Source organism: Rhinoderma darwinii, chromosome 5, assembly GCF_050947455.1.
Source record: "Rhinoderma darwinii isolate aRhiDar2 chromosome 5, aRhiDar2.hap1, whole genome shotgun sequence".
Classification (NCBI taxonomy): domain Eukaryota; kingdom Metazoa; phylum Chordata; class Amphibia; order Anura; family Rhinodermatidae; genus Rhinoderma; species Rhinoderma darwinii.
Genome location: NC_134691.1, coordinates 71,750,324 through 71,772,226, shown reverse-complemented (window position 1 = coordinate 71,772,226; position 21,903 = coordinate 71,750,324). Strand labels below are relative to the sequence as shown.

At 40.3% G+C, this 21,903-nt stretch overlaps 1 protein-coding gene across 2 annotated transcripts in view; it reads left to right on the top strand.

Moving 5' to 3' along the window:
* ARFGEF1 (ARF guanine nucleotide exchange factor 1) overlaps positions 1-21,903 on the top strand; it is a 152,861-nt gene that overhangs the window by 113,724 nt on the left and 17,234 nt on the right. The window contains exons 21-30 of one of the 2 annotated variants that reach the window (XM_075826125.1): positions 6,485-6,643; positions 8,600-8,750; positions 8,828-8,918; positions 11,978-12,018; positions 12,171-12,340; positions 15,651-15,802; positions 16,587-16,759; positions 18,195-18,355; positions 19,150-19,280; positions 21,234-21,363. In XM_075826125.1, the coding sequence (XP_075682240.1) occupies positions 6,485-6,643; positions 8,600-8,750; positions 8,828-8,918; positions 11,978-12,018; positions 12,171-12,340; positions 15,651-15,802; positions 16,587-16,759; positions 18,195-18,355; positions 19,150-19,280; positions 21,234-21,363 (1,359 nt within the window). Of the gene's footprint in view, positions 1-6,484; positions 6,644-8,599; positions 8,751-8,827; positions 8,919-11,977; positions 12,019-12,170; positions 12,341-15,650; positions 15,803-16,586; positions 16,760-18,194; positions 18,356-19,104; positions 19,281-21,233; positions 21,364-21,903 lie in introns of both variants that reach the window. The other variant, XM_075826124.1, reaches the window with a different exon arrangement.

The window sequence follows — 21,903 nt, the reverse complement described above, 5'->3', positions numbered from 1 at the left end:
GTATACTTCTGCTGTACACCTCTAAAACTGTTTATCCTGGTTGACATCGGAGAATCCCCCCAAAAAATGTTCTACGCAACTAAATCCCTTTTATTAGCAAACAAAAAAAGGCCTTTGGGCAGCTATTGCCATAGAAATGCAGAAATTAGCTGGATCAGCCAACCGTCATCCAAAGTTTTTGGACACCCCAAGGCCTAATTCACACAACAGTTCGGTCCCTGATATACAGACACCGTTCAGGGAGGAACGTTACTAGCATCATACAGATGCAGCCATTTTTGCTGCAGCGTGATATCACACAACAAAAGCCATTGAAAAGTCATTGAAAAAGTCAAGACAAAGGATCTTTCCACTGTGAATTTAATGGGTAAAAAGTCAAGGTAAAGACGGCTACATCTGTAGTTATGTACGATGCCAGGAGTCCCTGCGGGAATACGGTCCCGTACTGTAATCATGTTTTCAGCGCGGGACAGTAGTTCTGCGGGGAGGCAGGGACACCCAGCGTCATACATAACTATGATGCTAGTAGCGTCCTCCCTGCACTGTCGGTCCGGGAAATACTGCCGACATGCGGTCCGTATATCACGGACCGAACACAGACTTGTGAATTAGGCCTAGAGGTGCATACACATATAGTGGGTTTTCCTCGTATTTCTGATGCGTAAAAATACACAGCAGAAACCTTTACAGTGTAATCCTATTGGAAAATATTCTGCAACGCAAGAAATTGAGAAATCTGAGTTATGGAATATTTTTCCCATAGGATTAAATTGTAAAGCTTTCCGCAACTTCTTTTTGCAATTTGGAAAAACTAGGCAAATACGCAGTCACACACAACAGATTTTGTTGCAGATATTTCTCCGACTGAAAATCAATTCCATTCATCTAAAAAGCGTTCTTTCTGCAGCAATCACATGGATTTCGGCAAAATGTGCAGGGGGCCTTAAGGCGTTTTCTGATTGGAAGCAAGACCCACAAGTTGTCTATATATGACCCATATAGGCTGAAAATTCTTATGTAGTCAATTGTTCTCTAAAATAGACCATTTCTCCTTTCCTGCCACCTGACTTCTTCAGGTCAATGCAGACTCCAGTCCCTGATGTCTCTTGCTATAAATTAATTAACTCGTATTAAACATTCTGCACCCATTATTCATACAGGGATGAAGTTGTATCTATCGTTCTTTAAGATAAATTGTGCAATTATCGTTTTCTCCCATTCCGTAGATAGAAAGAACGTAAGTCACCCATAAACTGTCAGGCAGCTATTTCTAGTATAGTTTTATTTTAGATCTCATTTTCAGCTATTACCCTAAGGCATTTACAGGATATGAATTACGTATAATTAGTTTCGATTCTCAGAACTCTACCAGATACTCTGAACGTTCTACATAGACAAAATTGAGCACACGTGGTCATGAAAGGCAACCTATGAATGTACAAGGCTGCTGGGAGAAACAAAGAGCAGTCGTAAGGACCTAAGGTCAAACCCTTCAACCTCCAACCATTCATTGGTCCAGCATTAAGATGAGCAGATTAATTTCGAATTTGAACATGGTGTAAAGAGGCTTGTATTTGGTGGGGTTCACTGAGCTAGTGTCCCCCATTATTACTACCTCCTTTTATTAGGGGTACTAGGGTTATGCCTAGTTCCCCCTACCTTTTTGTTTGTATTACGCTAAGTGTGCGTGCGGTGATTCATGACACAAGTGTATAATAAAGCAAGGTTTATTATTAACACAAAATCACACTCTATTGATACTGTACCGTGATTATATATATTTTGTATATACCGTGTTTTATAGCTTGCTTCAATGCACATAACTATCAATATGTACGAAGTATACTAGCAATATACGTGTTACAATAAATCAACAAGATATTACAATACTATATAAGTACTCACCCATGTACCTAAATATACATATACAATACACTCCTATGACCTTCCCCCTCGTAGTTTTTACTGTCCCTGTAACTAAGGGTTACACTTGTACACAAAAAGGGGCTGTGAGGCTATGAGAAGGGTGTTGCAATAGGATAAGGTTTGTAGGATGTGGGCTGCAGGCTAGAGTTATAGGATTGCAGTTAAGGTTAATAAAGGGTTGCTATAGTCAAGGGTGATGGTAGGATAGGGTTAAATGCAGTAGGAAGGAGCTGCTGGGGTTAAGCTATTGCTGGGGGTATGCAGCAATTTGGGTAGGGAAGGGTTAATTCATCTGGCTGCTGTTCAGAGAGGGTTAGGGGTTGTCCACACGTAACGGAACTGCTGCAGATAATTTCTGCAGGATTTCTCCTGCGGAAAAACTGCACCGTTTCCTGCGTTGTTTACTGCAGAAACTGGTGTGGATTTTGCTGTATTTTTCACAATGCTGGGAGATGGTGACCTCTCCTGTGAAAAACGCAGCAATTCTGTCCACTGCAGGAAAGGACATACTGCGGTACGAAAAATACGCACCACAGGTCAATTTCTGATCGGAATTTTTTCGCAGTGTGGATGAGATTTGTTAAATCTCACCCACTTTGCTGCTAGTGTATTCTGCTGCATGTTTTCCATCTGCAATTCTGGATGGAAAATACGCAGCAATTCCGCTACGTCTGGACAAGATCTAAGACTGCTGGTCTTGTCTAGGGATTAATGCTGTGGCCTGTAGCTTATTAGTGGCTTCAATAGTTGGTGGTGCTGGAGAACGTTCAGCAGGCCTGCTTGGTGGTATACAGCTTCTCCTCAGATGAGGGCTCATGTGCAGGTCTCCTTAGGTGGGGGGGGGGTGGAGTGTAGGTCTGAGGAGTGCGCTAGACTATCTAAGCCCAATTCGTTCACTCCTGTATGACATCACTGTGCTAAACTCAAGCATGTGCATGGGGGGGCAGGCCGTGGAATCATCCTATGACGTGGGAATGCGTCTTAGGATGTGTCTACTGTTTATCGCCCCCCCCCCCCCCCCCCCGGAGGGTATGAGATAAGAGGATGAAAGGAGATCCTCTACTCCTCCCAGGTGCAGAACAATGATTTGGCTGGAGCATGTGCCTCGTCTTGTTATACCCGTGGCATATTATATATAATTTTTATTTTTGTAAATCCAGCACTTGGTACAAAATGTTCCTTTTTTTTTCTTTGTATGTCATTAAAACATGTTATAAGCGTGCAAGTTTCCGTTCGCTTATGCATTTCGAACTCTAGAGTTCTTGGACTTTTCTGGACTTGCATGCTTGTAACATGTTTATATAATGATATACACATAAAGCAGGAACACATTTTTACCAACAAGTTCTGTCTTTACATGCTTTTGGATCATTTGCATTGGTTGTAAGCAGGCAGCGCTCTGTGCACTTGGATGTTCGGATGGGGTTTCAATTTGCTGGACATTTAAAGCTTATATATTTTTACTTTTATTATAACCCTCCTTCCCCAATTCTGGCACTGGACCGGAATTTGAGAATCATAGGCACCTTCTATACTTTCAGCTAGTGGTGAAGATGCCGTTCTCTATTTCAACTTTCTCCCCAATTGCGATTTGCGATCCTCCTGTGTGTCTACCTGAAGCTCAGATAGTTGCAGTGTCCCATGGTACACATGGCTGCGTTTTCTCCAGTACCTCATCAATGAGACTTTAAAGGGAATGTATCATCTATGTTTTTTTTTTTTTTTATTATCATTAACTAAAATCAGACACTGAAAGATTGAAAGATGCTTTTTTTTTTGTCATCTGTTTCTATCTATCTATCTATCTATGTGACCATTTAACATAAAAACGTGATTTAAATAATAGGTCATTTTCTGATGATACATCCCCTTTAAGGAGAGTGTTTAATCTAGATGTACACTTTTGAGTACATTCTAACAGTGAAATGATAGCACCTACTTTTTTTCTTTTGTCATCACACCTTAAAAGCTGCCAAGGAGTTTGTCACTTGATCCAACTGCAGAACGTATCTGTTTATAGCAAACATTACTAAGCACCACTAGATCTCACTAAAATACAGTATTAATGGGGTTATCTGGGTTGTGATTTTTTTTTTTGTAATGGCTGGAAATTTAAATACATTTTAAAAAAAGCAGTACTTGCCTAACTTGTCCCCCGGCGATCCAGTTCTGATGCTCTGGTTGCCACTCAGAGGGCTCAGCAGTCGTGCTGTATTTCTAGCATTATGTCAGAAATACGATTGAGCACAACTGAGCCTCACGTATTGACGCCGAAAAGCCGGCGGATTTCCACACTCGAATAAGACATTTTTGAATGGGACTAATGCTCATGTGGTTTTGAAGAATCTTTTACGTGGCTCCAGCGCACCGTGTGAGAGCTATCCTTCATTTTGTCTATACTTTATATAGGCTGTAACAAAATGCATTGTATTTACAAAATTTACTCAACTTATTCTGGAGATTTATTTCATATGTTTTTTTTAGAAAAAAAATGATTTGAAGACCGAGGATATAGTTGTTATGGCTTGCTTTCTCAACTTGCAATATTTATCTGAAATGCTCAATTACAAATCAGACATTCGTCCTTCTGAAAGAAAATATTTTTAGATCTATCAATAATAGATAATATTTTAATACTGGATTGTAATATCCCAAAGGCAAGTTGCACAGGGTGAATCCTATTTCAGTTATTTTCCATGACAACTATGCCATATATACCATTGATGAGATGTGATTTGTTCCGTTAGTAGGGATTGAGTCATCACTTATTGGCTATAGATGGATCCTAAGGTAGAAATTAAAAGGGAATAATATAAGTGCAGGCTAGATAGACCATGCGGTCTTTTTCTGACGTCAGTCTTCTACAGTATGGTTGTAAGGAAAGTGCCACTGTGATCTTCTGCCTTCCTACTTCCTGTGGCTGTGGGAGTCTCTCTCTCCCTGGACTCTCTCTCCCTGGACTCTCTCTCTCCCTGGACTCTCTCTCTCCCTGGACTCTCTCTCTCCCTGGACTCTCTCTCTCCCTGGACTCTCTCTCTCCCTGGACTCTCTCTCTCCCTGGACTCTCTCTCTCCCTGGACTCTCTCTCTCCCTGGACTCTCTCTCTCCCTGGACTCTCTCTCTCCCTGGACTCTCTCTCTCTCTCTCCCTGGACTCTCTCTCTCTCTCTCCCTGGACTCTCTCTCTCTCTCTCCCTGGACTCTCTCTCTCTCTCTCCCTGGACTCTCTCTCTCTCTCTCCCTGGACTCTCTCTCTCTCTCTCTCTCTCTCTCCCTGGACTCTCTCTCTCTCTCTCCCTGGACTCTCTCTCTCTCTCTCTCTCCCTGGACTCTCTCTCTCTCTCTCTCCCTGGACTCTCTCTCTCTCTCTCTCCCTGGACTCTCTCTCTCTCTCTCTCCCTGGACTCTCTCTCTCTCTCTCTCTCTCTCTCCCTGGACTCTCTCTCTCTCTCCCTGGACACTCTCTCTCTCTCTCCCTGGACTCTCTCTCCCTGGACTCTCTCCCTCTCTCTCTCCCTGGACTCTCTCTCTCTCTCTCCCTGGACACTCTCTCTCTCTCTCTCCCTGGACTCTCTCTCTCTCTCTCTCTCTCTCTCTCCCTGGACTCTCTCTCTCTCCCTGGACTCTCTCTCTCTCTCCCTGGACTCTCTCTCTCTCTCCCTGGACTCTCTCTCTCTCTCTCTGGACTCTCTCTCTCTCTCTGGACTCTCTCTCTCTCTCTGGACTCTCTCTCTCTCTCTGGACTCTCTCTCTCTCTATATCTATCTATATATGTATATGTGTGTATGTATATATATATATATATATATATATATAAATATAAATAAAATGAAAAAAAGAGTAAAGCAGCACAGCAACAGCAGTGGGTGCAGGCCTCCTAGGTTGAGGCTAGGAACCCTTGTTGATGAAATCCCAAAAAAATGAAAAGGCTTGACAAAGATCCCATAGAGACGGATCGAAATGTTGCCTGCCGGGGTGAATAAACACACCACTTTTTTTCACCAATTTCCTTGGTCTGTGCTGAGATTGAGCCAGCATTGAGCCTGAAATTTCATCTGCAAAGCCAGTTAAATCTTATTCACACGAGCGTGTCCGATTTGCTTCCGTAAAAAAAAAATTTAACATTTTTTTTTAATCCATATGAATGCCAATGTGGTTTCTGTGTGTCTATCTCCTCTGCAAGAACTTTCTGGTTCCACTTTTCTTTTCTTTTTATTTTTCACGTTCTTGTGAATAAGGCATAAGACGTTGACTGCAACTCTGGGCTATATAATAATGTATACTGTAACTCTGGATCAGTACAAGATAACTTTGTAAATATATTGCATTACTTATCTCAATTTCTTATTTAGCTTACTTTCATATGTTAATTGTAAATTTCAGTTTAAAGGTGAACATTTGCTGTAATAAAATGGAGTTATTGCAATATATTATTATTATATTATTACTCTTTTCAGAGTGACCATTAAAATATAGTGTTAGGATTACAAACATATTGTTGTGTGTACATTCCTACAATATTTGTTGTACTTACTGTATGTACTTTGTCCGCCTTCCAGCTTGAACGAGATGCCTATGTACAGGCTTTAGCAAGGTTTACATTATTAACTGTGAGCTCTGGAATTACGGAAATGAAACAGAAGAACATAGATACCATCAAAACTCTTATCACTGTGGCTCATACAGATGGAAACTACTTAGGAAGTTCATGGCATGAGGTATTTACCATTTGTTTACTTGTATATTATAACAAGATCATAAACTTTTTTTTAAGTAGTTGTTACATATACAGGTTGTAATGTGACAGAAGGTGACTTATATGTAGCTTGAATCAATTTGGAAAATTTACAGTAGAACCATGAGAAAATTGCAAGGGTCAGTTCACACAGAGGTTTATGTCAGGCAGAAAAAATCTGCCTCAAAATCCCTTCAGGATTTTTTAGGCAGATTTTGAAATTCCAGCATTTTTTGAGGCGTTTTTGTTAATAATAAATGCAAAAACCTGATTCAAAAATGCTTCAAACGAGTGGCGCATTTCTTTTTATGCCTTGTATTGATCTCAATAAAGGTTCAAAGGCAAAAACGGCTCCAGGATACGGCATGATGCTTTTTTTTTTCCGCGAGTGGTCAAAAACTGCCTGGGGAAAAATACGCCTCTGCCTCCCATTGAAATCAATGGGGGAGATTTGGGGTGTTTTTTATGCTAATTCTGACATCGTTTCTGTTGGAACTGAGCCCAAGAGATAAAACATGCTGTGGTTTAAAAAAATAAACAAAAAAATACTGCTACTTTTCCTTCAAAGGATGGAGCACATAACACATAATTTTTACCCCGCAGTGTTCCTTTATATGTAGTCAATGTGGTCTTCTACCACAGCAGCCGAAAAGCAGCAAACCTAGGATGTGAGACTGTGTCCTCAAAGCGCACATCCACTATAGGTGAACTCATACCTCACAACTTTCAAATATTGCAAAGAGGGACAACTTATTTCCATGTCATGCCCCTAACTCTGCCTATACACACTCTGTTCAGCCCACACAGTATCATGCCCCTATAGCTACCCCCACAGAGTATAATGCCCTTATAGCTACCCCCACACAGTATAATGCACCCATAAATGCACCTATACATTATAAAGCCAACACAAATCGCTCCCATACACTATGATGTCCACATAAATTCCCCACATACAGTATAATGCTGCCGTAGCTGCCCCCATACACTATAAAGCCCACACAGGTGCTCCCATACGTATAGTGCCCACACAGATGCTCCATACAGTATAATGTCCCATAGCTGCTACCATACAGTATAATTCCGCCACAGCTGCCACCCATACAGTATAATGCCGCACAGCTGCACCCCATACAGTATAATGCCGCACAGCTGCACCCCATACAGTATAATGCCCGCATACCTGCCACCATAATGTATAATTCCCCTTCGGTGCCACCATACAGTCTAATGTCTCATAGCTGCCGTCATACGTATAATGCCCCATGGCTCCCCCATACAGTATAACGCTTTTCTTAGCTGACACCATACAGTATAATGCCCCATAGTGCCTAATAAATAAAAAAAATACTTAGCTAGCCCCGTTCCCACGAGTGGCTCCGTGCAGACATACGCAATGACGTTACTGCATCGCGCCTGTCTGTGCCGGGCGGCTCACGGCCGCTTCACACAATGAATGCTGAAGCAAGGAGCTGACTGTTCCTTGCTTCAGCATTGGATTCAACTAACTGTATCTGCGTCCTGAGTAGACAGATACAGTTGACACCGGGACATACCACCGGGCACCTGGGACAGCGGGACACTGCCTGGAATCCGGGACTGTCCCGCTGATCTGGGACAGTTGGAAGGTATGGGTGAGCCTTCTCTTTTATATTTAATGGCGTTATCAGTTGCTCCCAAATATACTACCAAAATGCTCATTTGCAGAGCAAGGACTATTCAGGTAGTAAGGAACAGCAAATAAAAATATAAAAGGCCACATTGCTCAATAACAATACACAAGAACCATCTACTGAAGCTAAAAATTACATTTTGCAGTGAAGGAACCTGTGTAGTAATTGTAGACATTCCTGATGACACTTGATTTTTATTCCTCAGGATAACACAAAAACATTTCAAGTTCAGAGTCTAACCAGATGTTTTCTTTTTTCCTACACAGATTTTGAAGTGCATCAGCCAACTTGAACTTGCACAGTTAATAGGCACTGGAGTGAAACCACGCTATATCTCTGGGACCATGCGGAATAGAGAAGGGACATTTACTGGAAACAAAGACCAGGCCTCTGATGAGTTTGTCAGTCTTGGCCTAGGTGAGTGTTTGCTCTTTTGGGATGTAGCAGTTTGAGCTGAACTTCTGCTTTTACTTTATCATTTTTCTTTTTCAAAGTTGGAGGAAATGTTGACTGGAAGCTGATAGCAAGTATACAGGAATCTATAGGGGAGACCAGCTCTCAAAGTGTTGTGGTGGCTGTGGACAGGTATGTTTTTTTTCTCCTATTTTCCCCACTACCTTATGTTATAGTGCTTCCGATATATTGGTAGGTCGGCCTATTAAATAGTATTAATAAGAGCACATTTCTACCAACCCATAGAAATCACACAAAGTAAAACAAGGGGGGGGGGATTGTTAGGATAGGACATCAATGATCGATTAGTGGAGGTCTGACCTTCACCGATCATCACCATGAAGAGACAGCAATGATCTGCTTCCCCTTCATTATCATTGTCCATGCATGTGGCTGGTACTGGTACTGCAGCTCAGCCTAAAGATTTTTATGCCACCGATGTGTTACTTGCAGAAAACATCTATAATTCCAAAAAAGAAAAATAACATGATATTACCATTGATGCAGTGAACCTACACTTTATGTTGTCACCTAAAACATCCAACAGGACATTTTAAGGCAGCACATCTGTGTTGAGGTTTTCCCATCAAGTATTTCGCAAGATTACTGCTATTCTTACTGGCAAAAAATTATTAAGTAGTAGACACAACCCTTTTAAAGGTATATTTTTACTTTAATGGAGCTGAGCTGCATTACTAGACACCGCAATGGATAAGATTGGCAGTGTTTCTGGGACAAAATCTCATACAACCCCTTTGTGGGTTAGACCATATGTGACTGGTATTACATTGTTTAGCCCCCTCCTTTTGGAACAAGAAAAATTTGAAGGTGTAGGTTAATAGCAGCAGCTTACCGTGGTGATCTGGCTGTATTAAAAGGGTAAGATCTCTGTAAATAAAGCCTGTTGTTCAGAGTCATGACATAGGACATCTGCGTCACCAGCTAGTTCTAAATGGCAAATCATGAATGAGTTGTTCCCATTATTTCTGCCGGCTTTTTTTCTGATACCCCCTGAAGTATGGAGACTTATTACAGCTTTTACTGTAATATTTATCACAAATGAATTTTTCATTAAGATGGGATTTTCCAGAAGGCTGAGCACACGCTAGCAGGAACATTGTGTAAGGATGTCAGTAAAAGGCCAGAGAACGTACATTGTACGAAAACTCTGAGAGGGCCGGCGTCACAAAATAACACTTCTCATTCCTCGACCTTTTTAGCTCTGCCTGTCAGAGAACGACTCACAGCGGAGTAGCTGTGGCCCGGCCCGTAATGGCAGAGTCGATTATCTGCATGACATGGCAGCAAAAGAGGGGGGTCAGGCTTTCCTGCCTTTTAATGTTTCATTTTCCAAATGATTTCCGTTTAATAGAGACTCATTGATGATAACAGGCTCCCTGGTAGCCTAGGTGTGGGTCTGCAAGGTTACGAAAGGTTGCTCAGCCATATAGTGGTATGTAGTGGATTATTCCAGTTCTGGAAAATCTGTGGAAGCAGTCGTTCATAAAAGGGGGAATTTATGGACAATGTACTTGTATAAAGTAAAGTTTAACCTTGAAGAAGCTGTAAGCATTTATATAGGGGAAATGCATGATCAGCAATTTCCCTATATTTTGCTGCAAGCAATTCAATTAATAATGTAGAACATCTGCTAGGAATTCAAAGTCCCCATGGCAACTCTTCTGGTGAAATTCTGAGTATTAAGAGGGCACATGGCTATGGCTGGAGGACAATTTTGATTCCCCAAAGCTGCACTGCCCTGTTTATCTGACTTATACCTACTCACTAAGAGAGCAATAATGATGTTAGAGATGAATTGGGATATGCTAATAATGCAGTTCCATTAGGGAGTTGTAGGAAACCTGACTACTTTCGTCCAGAAAAGGGGGCTATGCTGCATTATCAGACGCAGCCTATGGGCAAGAGTTGTGCTTTTTCCGGAATAAAGCAGCCATGTTTTTCAAATCTTGCACTACCCAGAATACTTGGAGCATACTTTTAAACAAGTTTGAATTTCTTACAGGGTCTTCCAGAAAGGTTAAACCTTCTATGGATACAAATTTTAACTCCTTTATGATTTTGGTGCACGTCTACTTTCTATGACCTTGTGATTTTCACAGTAACCAATCACAGTTCACTCTTTATTTTTCCAGAGTAGTTTAAAAAATAAAAGCGGAGCTCTGATAGGTTGCTTTTTTCTGTTACAGTTTTGAGGCCCATTGTTTCTGGACGTTTGTCTGCCATCTTTTTAGCCTCACCTGCCAACCCCTGTGGCTTACTGCAAGGTGAAGCAGCAGTGTATTTCAGTGGGGGAAGGGGAACATCAGCTTACTAGATATGGAGGTGCCCCTTAGTAGTTTCACAGTTCGAGAACAGCAGGTCTTCTCATGTACCAGGGGGATGTACCATGTCATACTAGATATTAGTCAATTTTGCTTTTTGTTCTTACTATTTGTCAATCAATTCAGTTTTCATGCTTAGGTCATGTCATTTCTTTTTGTTCTCTATTATCTGTTCAATAAGTAACATGGTAAAAGCCTTAGGCCTCATGCACACGACCGTGCGTTTGTGGCCGTATAAAATCCACAATTGCGGAGCAGCAATTGCGGATACTATAATGCCTATGGTTTCCATGGCCCGTGGGTTGCCCGGACCGAAAAAAACAGGACGTGTCATTATACGGTCCGCAATTGCGGTCTACGATCATTGAAATCAATACACATTTTGTGTGTGCTGGGTCCATGATTGCAGACGGCCCGTGGATGACACTCCGCTGCCTGTCCGTGCTGTAATAACGGACCGTGCACACAGCTACGACCATGTGCATGAGGCCTTGTAGTGGACCCTGCCTCTGAAAATGCTACTTAGATATAGAACATAACAACAAAGGCAGGACACGGGGCAAAAGCAAGTCCCAGCTTCTGAGACATGTTTGTTCTTATACTTCGTGCCAATTTGCGTAAACTTGTGGTTTGATTTCGTGATATCTTAGGAATTACATTCTGTGTCATTTAGAAAAGTTAATAAAATATAAACTAATTATAAAATTGTATCTCTTCCTTCATGTGTATGTGTCTATACATATATATATATATATATATATATATATATATATATATATATATATATATATGACTATTTTGATATTCAATTACATGCACAGGTCTAATGTACATTACATGTCTTTGCAGGATATTTACTGGATCAACAAGGCTGGATGGAAATGCAATAGGTAAATATTTCATACTTATGTCCGTAGCCAACAATTTTGGCGACCCCTATTCCAATTCTTCACCCCTGTCCTGTCTCTTGCTTTCACAGTTATGTAATTTCATTGTTAGATTTGTTGTATAGCATTAAATTGAACCCATTCTGTGCTTGCAGTGGATTTTGTGCGCTGGCTTTGTGCAGTTTCAATGGATGAACTGGTGTCCCCCACACACCCACGTATGTTTAGCTTACAGAAAATTGTAGAGATATCTTACTACAACATGGGTCGTATCAGGCTTCAGTGGTCCAGGATATGGGAGGTCATTGGAGATCATTTTAATAAGGTAAGATTGTTGCTAAAAGCATGTATCATCAGTCCTTATACAACTGTACATTCATTTAAGGTTAAATCTACCTAAAACAAAACATTAATTAAAGTAAAGCGTTATATACTTTTCATGCGGAGCCAGAGATTATTGGTCATTCTCTTGGACCTCCTATGGATGTAAATAGAAGGGTAAAGGGGATTTTAATCCAAATCATAAAATTGGACATAGCCTAAATAAAATCAGATTAGAGCAGCATCCAAATTTTTATTTACTTACCAAAATATTAAAATGTTTCCCTTTAGTTAAGGCGGTCATTTTTACAAAAGTTCTCCAATAATACCCTATACTGATTGTTTACCGTCAGTTGCTGCGAACCCACATGATCTTACCTTGACGAAGTCACAGGCTGTGGTGTTCCTGGTGGTGTGGCTACCATGGAGAATGATGTTAGAAAAAATGTTTAAATTCCAGAAAACTCCTGTAAAATTTATGCCACACAAAACCTGATAATTCAAGTGTTACTTCAATCCTGCACTCCAGCGTGCTATGAGTAAAGCTTAGTTCTTTTTAAATGCATAAGCAGAAAGTGCGTGTTGCAAAGGCTGGGTTCACACGTAGTGTAAATACTGTGCATTTTCCGCAACGTATTTCATTGCGGAAAATCCGCAGCATAATACAGTAGCAGCAGAGTGAATTAGATTTGAACAAATCTCATCCACACGCTGCGTTAAAAAATCCTCAGAAAAACCTTCATAAATTGACCTGCGGTGCGGTTTTTTCATCCGTAGCACACATTGGCATCAATTGACATAAATTGGATCGCTGGTTTTCTGTTCCAGGTCTGTGGAGGTAAAACCCGCAACAAATAGAAAATGTTGCCATTTTTGTGGCAACGAAGCTGCGATACCGCCACTAAAATCACAACTCAGAAAAAATATATATTATACTTAAAGAGGCTCTGTCACCACATTATAAGTGCTCTATCTCCTACATAATCTGATCGGCGCTGGAATGTAGATAACAGCAGTGGCTTTTATTTTGAAAAACGATCATTTTTGAGCAAGTTATGAGCAATTTTAGATTTCGTTTCTTAATGCCCAACTGGGCGTGTTTTTACTTTTGACCAAGTGGGTGTTGTAAAGAAGTGTATGAGGCTGACCAATCAGTGACCAATCAGTGTCCTACACTTCTTATTGTTCCAGCCCAGCTTCTTTCACTGCACAATCTCACTGTGCTGTGGATCATGCTGGGCTGGAACAATGAGAAGTGTATGACACTGATTGGTCACTGATTGGTCAGCCTCATACACTTCTTTACAACACCCACTTGGTCAAAAGTAAAAACACGCCCAGTTGGGCATTAAGAAACGAAATCTAAAATTGCTCATAACTTGCTCAAAAATGATCGTTTTTCAAAATAAAAACCACTGCTGTCACCTACATTCCAGCGCCGATCAGATTATGTAGGAGATAGGGCACTTATAATATGGTGACTGAGCCTCTTTAAAGAGGCTCTGTCTCCACATTATAAGTGCCCTATCTCTTACATAATGGGATCGGTGCTGTAATGTAGATTACAGCAGTGGTTTTTATTTCGAAAAACGATAAATTTTGACGGAGTTATGACCTATTTGAGATTTAAGCTAATGACTTTCTTAGTAGACAACTGAGCGTGTTTTTACTTTTTGACCAAGTGGGCGTTGTAAAGAAGTGTATGACGCTGACCAATCCGCGTTATACACTTCTCTCCATTCATGTACTCACACACAGTGTGATCTCGCGAGATCACGCTTGCTGTCATTTAGTCACACATTAACGTTACTGATGTGTCTTGAGAGTGAATAGACATCACTGCCAGCCAGCACACGATGTTTATGCACAATCCCGACACTTCGGTAACGTTTGTGTGGGACTTAATGACAGGAAGCGTGATCTCGCGAGATCACGCTGTAAATGATAGCACAGCGAGATCTCGATGTGCTGTTCTGTAAGTCCCACACAAATGTTACCGAAGTGTCGGGATTGTGAATAAACATCGCGTCCTGGCTGGAGGTGATGTCTAGTCACTCTCCAGACACTTTAGTAACGATAATGTGTGAGTAAGTGACAGCAAGCATTATATCGCGAGATCACACTGTGTGTGATTACATGAATGGAGAGAAGTGTATGACGCGGATTGGTCAAACGCCCACTTGGTGAAAAAGTAAAAACACGCCCACTTATCCGTTAAGAAAGTCTTTAGCATAAATCTCAAATGGTTATAACTCCGTCAAAATTGATTGTTTTTCTAAATAAAAACCACTGCTGTGATCTACATTACAGCACCAATCACATTATGTAGGAGATAGGGACTTATACTCTGGTGACAGAGCCTCTTTAACTAGATCTTTCCGCTTCTGCACCCAGCCTGGCCTCCAGGGATGACGTTTCATTACATGTTTGCAATGAAAAACTCAAGCACTCCTTCAGTTGAAATATGCAAAATAGGTTTATTTTAAATAAGGCAATATAAGAGAAAAGGTGTAAAGTTTCGGCCGCAATCCGGCCTTTATCAAACTCTATTGCCGCTGGGCAATAGAAAAAACCTTATAGGAAATGACGTTGTGAAGATCGGTAGCTTGTACCATGTGACTGATGCAGCCAATCACAGGCTGCAGAGGTCACATGGGAGGAAATGTCATCCCACGAGGCCGGACTGCAGGACGTCAGAGGGACGTGTGGCTATGACTACAGGAAAGTATAGACTTTTTTGCGGCGGTTAATTCTGCCGAAAAACTGCACCACAATTTGGTAAGGTTTTTTTAGCCGGGATTACCTGGGCGGACCTTGGCAGATACGCTGTGTACTTTTACACAGCGTCTCCTCCCTGTGTGAACATACCTTTATGGTTATGTTCTTTTATTTTTTGTCCCACTGATATTACAACTGGCATACTGGATTCCCCGTCTATGTTTGTATTCCCTAAAACCAGCTCGGCTGTTTTTTCCAGCTCCCTGTTACCCATGTACAACAAGTTGGAAACAGAATTCAGAATGAAGTCTACTCCAGAAAGCAATAGTCAAACGACATAATGCAGATGATATGGCATTGCTCTGCAGTGCTTTAATTAAAATGCTGCGGTGTGATACCTATAGAAAATAAATGTTTGGTATATTTCCTGGTGCAGCCACCAGACTGTGCTGCGTTACTACAATGCAGTGCTCTCTGGTGACACATCAACAGCACTTTGTCTACTGTTATTTTGCATTTGCGTTCTCTGTAGTACAGCCCCAGATTGTAGACCACAGTGCTTTAAAACCATGTTTTTTATTTATTCTCTTTCTTAGGTTGGTTGCAATCCTAATGAGGATGTCGCCATCTTTGCAGTAGATTCGTTAAGACAACTTTCTATGAAATTTTTAGAAAAAGGGGAGCTTGCAAATTTCCGTTTCCAGAAAGATTTCTTAAGGCCATTTGAACACATTATGAAGAGAAACCGGTGAGTGTGTAATGTCTTCCTTTATTTGATTTCCTACTTTATAGTGTTGTCCTTACATGGGTTCCGCAATGATATGCTGATCCGGCTGCTGGAGACCACCATTATCAGCTGTTCTCATCGGAGAAAGTCGCTGGTGGTTCCTCATTTCCCATGCAGTAATGCTCTATGGTTGGGCCACCAGGGGAGAGACTCTATGCAGCTCCACTCCACTGTGGGTAATAGATGTGACTTTCGGATGGAGGATTCCTCTAGTACCTCCGAATGCCGTAACATTACATATGGATTGGATTGTCATAGCTTTATGTTGTAGTTTGTACCATCAGTTGCCATTGATGTCTTTTAAGTCAGCAGGTGATGATACAAATGTACAGATATACTTAGATCCAATGTTATAGCACTATTTCTGGATTGCCTAAAATAAAGACATAAAGCAGCATAGACAGTAATGGAATAAAGTCATGTGACTTTGTTCACCGTCGTTTCATATCTTCATAATAAACCACGTGCCCAACCCTATGCATGAATGCGCTGCTACATATGCCTCCAGACTCCACATTCAGTGATTTATTTGAACATAAATGTTTTTTAATAATAAAAATGACATAGAATAATACAGCTTCTGTATGAAACGCTACAAACTGGTGCTAAATTGTTAGACCCTGCAGTTCCATCATGAGGTCAGAATGTTTTAAAATAATGTCTTGTATGTCCTATACATACGTATTCTGTATATTCCATTGCTAAAGCACTACTTTCATGTAGTTTGTTTTCTCTCTTTATTAAGGTCACCAACCATTCGGGACATGGTTGTCCGCTGTATTGCACAGATGGTAAATTCCCAAGCTGCTAACATTCGCTCAGGCTGGAAAAACATATTCTCCGTTTTTCACTTGGCTGCATCAGACCAGGATGAAAGCATAGTAGAGCTTGCCTTTCAGACCACTGGGCACATAGTCAGTGAGTATTTGTTCGGACAACCACTTCGTGTAAATTTTACATTTCTTACAATGACAATATTTTCCGATTTTTGCTATATGGATGAAATTCCTCCTCGCTAGGGCTTAAAAGTAGAACTCCAGGAATACGATTTATATCATATATATTTATTAATTAAAACTACATATGTTCTATTTAAAAAGTTTCTTACCTACTCCTGCACTCTACCATCCCTCCTTTGTCCCATTATAGACTTTTTTGACATCTTCATTCCCTACATCATTCCATAATAATAATCTTTTCATATAGCGCCACATATTCCGCAGCAATTTACAATTCAGAGGTAACTTGTACACAAAATCAGACATTACATAGTGACAAACTAAAAAAATCAAACTGGGAGTGAGGGTCCTGTTTGCAAGAGCTCACAATCTACAAGGTGCTTTCCCCAATGTCAAACACTCCAGGCTCCCCCTCCCTACATATTTTTATCACAGTAGAATTATTAAGGTCATCTCCATGTATCTGAAATCCCCCGCTACAGGGCTGTCGTCTCTTCAGAAATAAAAGAATGAATGTATCAATGACTAGTAATGTTATATATGTAATAGGCTGTTACAGGACAGTATTATCATAAATGCGTCTGAGACGTGCCTATAGCAAGCAGCTAAGACTTTGAGACTGACACAGCTGTAGTATTAGTTCATACTATTACATACTCTGGTTGTCCGCTATCCATGCGTAGAATTTCTTGCTCCATTGCTATTACAGTCAGTCTGTCTCTCTCTTCCTCTCTCGTTGCCCTTTGTATAAAATGCGTACTGTGCAGTATAGGTTTTAATGCGGGATTCTTTTGTATTGAAAAGCATAGTTGACTGGTCAACTAATACACTTTTCAATACAGTTAGAAAAAGGATTAAAAATAGGTATGAAATTCCAGCAAGACTTGTGCCAAAATGAGTGTGACTGGAGCCTTACCTGTGGAAATTGTACTGGTATTTTTTTGGAAATAATAATAATAATATGAAGTGCAAGCTTTTAGAATCTGAATATAGAGCGCAGGTTGCATTTGACGGCATAGATCTGTTCGTGGATGTAAATAAGCTTGCTGACTAGTAACTGCTGATTTATTTTTTTTCCTTTTATTATAAATTACAGACCATTACAATACAATAAGAAAGGTAATGAGTTTTGTTAACCGTTCTCTAAACTTGATCAAATGTTACAGCAGCATTGGAGCAGGGAATTCCATATTTTGTATTCCTGAGCTCAATGAGTTGACTGTGGTAAGAATATGCCGATCAGGTTATCAAGATTATTTGTAAAGTTGCTTAATTTATTTTCGATTGGAGCAATAAAAATAATTGGTTAAAGACCTAACGTCCGAGCTGCTCTAGCATTTATTCTCGTCAGCTGGCTTGTATATTGAATATGGTCCTTCTTTTCTTTCTTGCAGCCCTCGTGTTTGAAAAACACTTTCCTGCCACCATTGATTCTTTTCAAGATGCAGTGAAATGTCTGTCTGAATTTGCATGTAATGCAGCATTCCCAGACACCAGCATGGAAGCCATACGTCTCATCCGCCATTGCGCTAAATACGTTTCTGACCGGCCACAGGTACGGTTTGTAAGGACAGGACAATGACATACTGAGAGGCAAACTGCATAGAATTAATACAATAATGTGTTTAATTAAACCGTTTCAACATAAACATGTTCAAATAAATATTGGAGGTAAGAACTTCATTTTATGTCCCTAAGGCTACGATCATTTCTAATTTTTTGGGAAATTTCTCAAACAAATCAGATGCAGCCCTTTGTGCCAAATCGTACATAAATCAATCTGTTACTAATAATAAATTATAATAGAATTAAAAAGAAACACAATGAAGAATGTACAAATGAACTGCATTTATCCCCTAAACTATAATGCCATATGGTGCTCCATTAATAGCACCATTCAGTGAGTAAAGATATTGCATTAATACCGCCAGTCATTGCTCAATTCTTCACACCGTATCCCCAAAGGTCAGATATATACCAGTACCAAGACATGTACGGTATACTTGCATATAAATATACAGCTAAATACACATGCTCACAGATAGCCATACCAATACATATAGATACTCCTATGGACAGTCATAGACATGCCTCATGAATGTGTGTGTCTTCGAGCCCTTAGCAATTGCTACAACCAGGCCTAACCTTTTTGTGGTTTAACTTCTATGCAGCCCAATGCTTACCCCCAGAGTCATGGCACATATCCCTTAGAATACTTGCAGTACAAGTTGAGGAACGATAAGGAAAAGTTTTATATTTGTACCTTCTGACTTCATATACATCTAATTCTGTATTATTTTACAGGAGTCAAAACTTGGTACATTGACGATACATTGTGATACTTTGCAGGCATTCAAGGAGTACACAAGTGATGACATGAATGTAGCACCTGAAGACCGAGTGTGGGTGAGAGGATGGTTCCCCATTCTGTTTGAGCTCTCCTGCATCATCAACAGATGCAAATTAGATGTAAGAACCAGGTAACAATCAGTATTTGCAATTCCAGTTTTAAAGGTATTTATACTGTTCTGGTTATTTGTGTTTATAGTGTCAGACATATTAAAGTGTCCCTATAATTGCCTATGCCATCCTATCTTAGATCGGGCATGGAGAGACACAGGGAGCACACTGGAATGGTACAGTTGCCGAGGCTACCATATAATATCTAAAGAGTCTCATGGGCGGTTCCTGTTAATTAGAATAGGACCCATGAACGAGACACTTCAGCTGTCGTACGGTTTCCTCAACAATTATAGGAACACTTTAAGCTTCATGGATTCTTCTGTGACATTTCCTTTAATGTTTGTAAAGTAAACTTAGAATGTGCAACAGAAAAAATGTAATCACTTCAACACGTTGTACGCAAGAGATGAAATGCTGAGTTTTAAACTGAATAAAAAAAGTATTTTCCCTCGTACATAACAGAGGAGGCAAAATGCCATTGGAGGCATGGGTAATTAAAGGGGCATTCCAGGAATTTGTCTTCATTCCAGACCCCTCCTGTAAGACATGGATGGCCTATTCTAAGGATCTTAAAGGGGTTTTTCCATAAGTCATTTATGACATATCCACAGGATATGTAAAAAATGTCAGATAGATACGGGCCACACCTATCTCTATAACCAGGCCCTCTAAACCCTGTTCTGCCGCTCTGTGTTGCGTCAGAAGCAGGTAAATTCTGACCATGAAGAAGGAAACGGCATAGCTCGCTGAGAATGAGAACTGAATGGTAGTTATGGAAACAGAGTAGCTCGCATGCTACACTGCTTTCGTAACTCTATTCACTACTATGGGACTGACGGAAACAGCGTAGCTCAGCAAGCTACGCTGATTTCGTAAATCCCGACCATACAACGAGGAATTGGTCGGGAGGCAGCGATAGCAGAAAACGATAGAACGGGGTTTAGGGGCCCCGTACTAGAGATAAGTGCGGGTCCTAGAGGTGGGACCTGCGTCTATCTGACATTTATGACATAACCTGGGAGAAAGAACTTCCACTTGTCACGGGTCGAAACGTTGCCATTTTTTACTGGATGTTTGACCAATAAAGGAATATATTGATTGAAATGTGGGAGACGTGTGCTGCCGTTGAACCATGCTTTTTCTAAGGATAACCTGTGGATATGTCATAAATGTCCCTCGTGGGAAAATCCATTTAAGTACACCTTCATGTTAGGCTTAAAATATATATCTTATTCTTCTACTGTCACTGGATGTTGGATTCAGGCACATAATCCGACTATAATAACATTTTGGATTAGACACAAAAAAAACCTAACCTAAGAAATTAAGAAAATTGCTTTTACATTTAAAACCTTCAATGCTGAAATATCATTGCTCGTAGTTACAGGCAAAAAAGCCTGAGGCTGCACTACTGATTCTGTTAGGATTGACCTTTTTTATTCCTGTCAGGAGCAGTGTTGTCATAGAGACCTTATGTGAATTATAGTAATCAAATACAGCAATATCTACATGTAGGGATGTGATGTACTTGGTGGTCCTCATGACAACACTGCAACTAACAGAAATCAGAAGGGGACTGGTTGTCATCAAAATCTCACAGTAGTGCAGCCCCAGGCTTTAGGCTGGTAACTTTTATACCAGCATATCTCAGATGTAAGATATTGAAATACGGTTCTCATATTGTCACTACACTACAGGGACTTTCTTATGAAAAACTCTGGCTACTGTTTTCCTTCATGTTTTAGCAGAGGAAGTCTCTGCCTAATTTGAAGATACTCTTATCTTATGTATCCGGCATAGTGGCCATTATAGATTTCAAATATTGTGAAGTGCCCGCTGATGGGTACATTTTTTAATATTTTTGTTCATAAAATAGGTCTCAGTATTTTTATGTAAATAGTTTATTTTTGCATAACAATTTGAGAGATGAAGATTTATTTTCTTTGTGTAATGTTTCCTTTTATTTGCAGGGGCTTGACTGTCATGTTTGAAGTAATGAAGACTTATGGACATACCTTTGAGAAACACTGGTGGCAGGATTTATTCAGAATTGTCTTCAGGATCTTTGATAACATGAAACTACCAGAACAGCAGACTGAGGTGAGATTGTCAACATGTTCGTCACTTCTTATAAGATAATGAATTACCTCTCTGTAAATTGGATTTAAAGGATCTGTCACCTCTCCTGACATGTCTGTTTTAGTAATTAATAGTATTCCTCGTGAAATAACTATTCTGGAGCATCTTTCCTTAGAATTCTACGTTGTGCCATTCCTCTGTTGTTCCCTATTGACAAGGGAAATGATAACACCCAGTTGTCAATTTATTCATTAATTTCCTGGAGAAATAACAGTGGAATGGCAGAACGCAGAGTTCTAATAAAATATAAAATTATTTTACTGTGGAATACAATTACTCACTAAAATAGACACGTAACGAGAGGTGACAGGTCTCTTTAAATTTTACCGCTCAGAAACAGACCGTGACGCAAGTCAATTCAGTCCTCTGGAAGAGACAACTTCTCCTTTACCGACCCAGTGCTAGTCAATGAACGCGGCAAGTGTCACTCCAAATCGAAAGGTCATCTGGGCTCTGTGGTCCTACTCCTATTGTAGTTTGTCTCTCAAGGATTCTTGACAA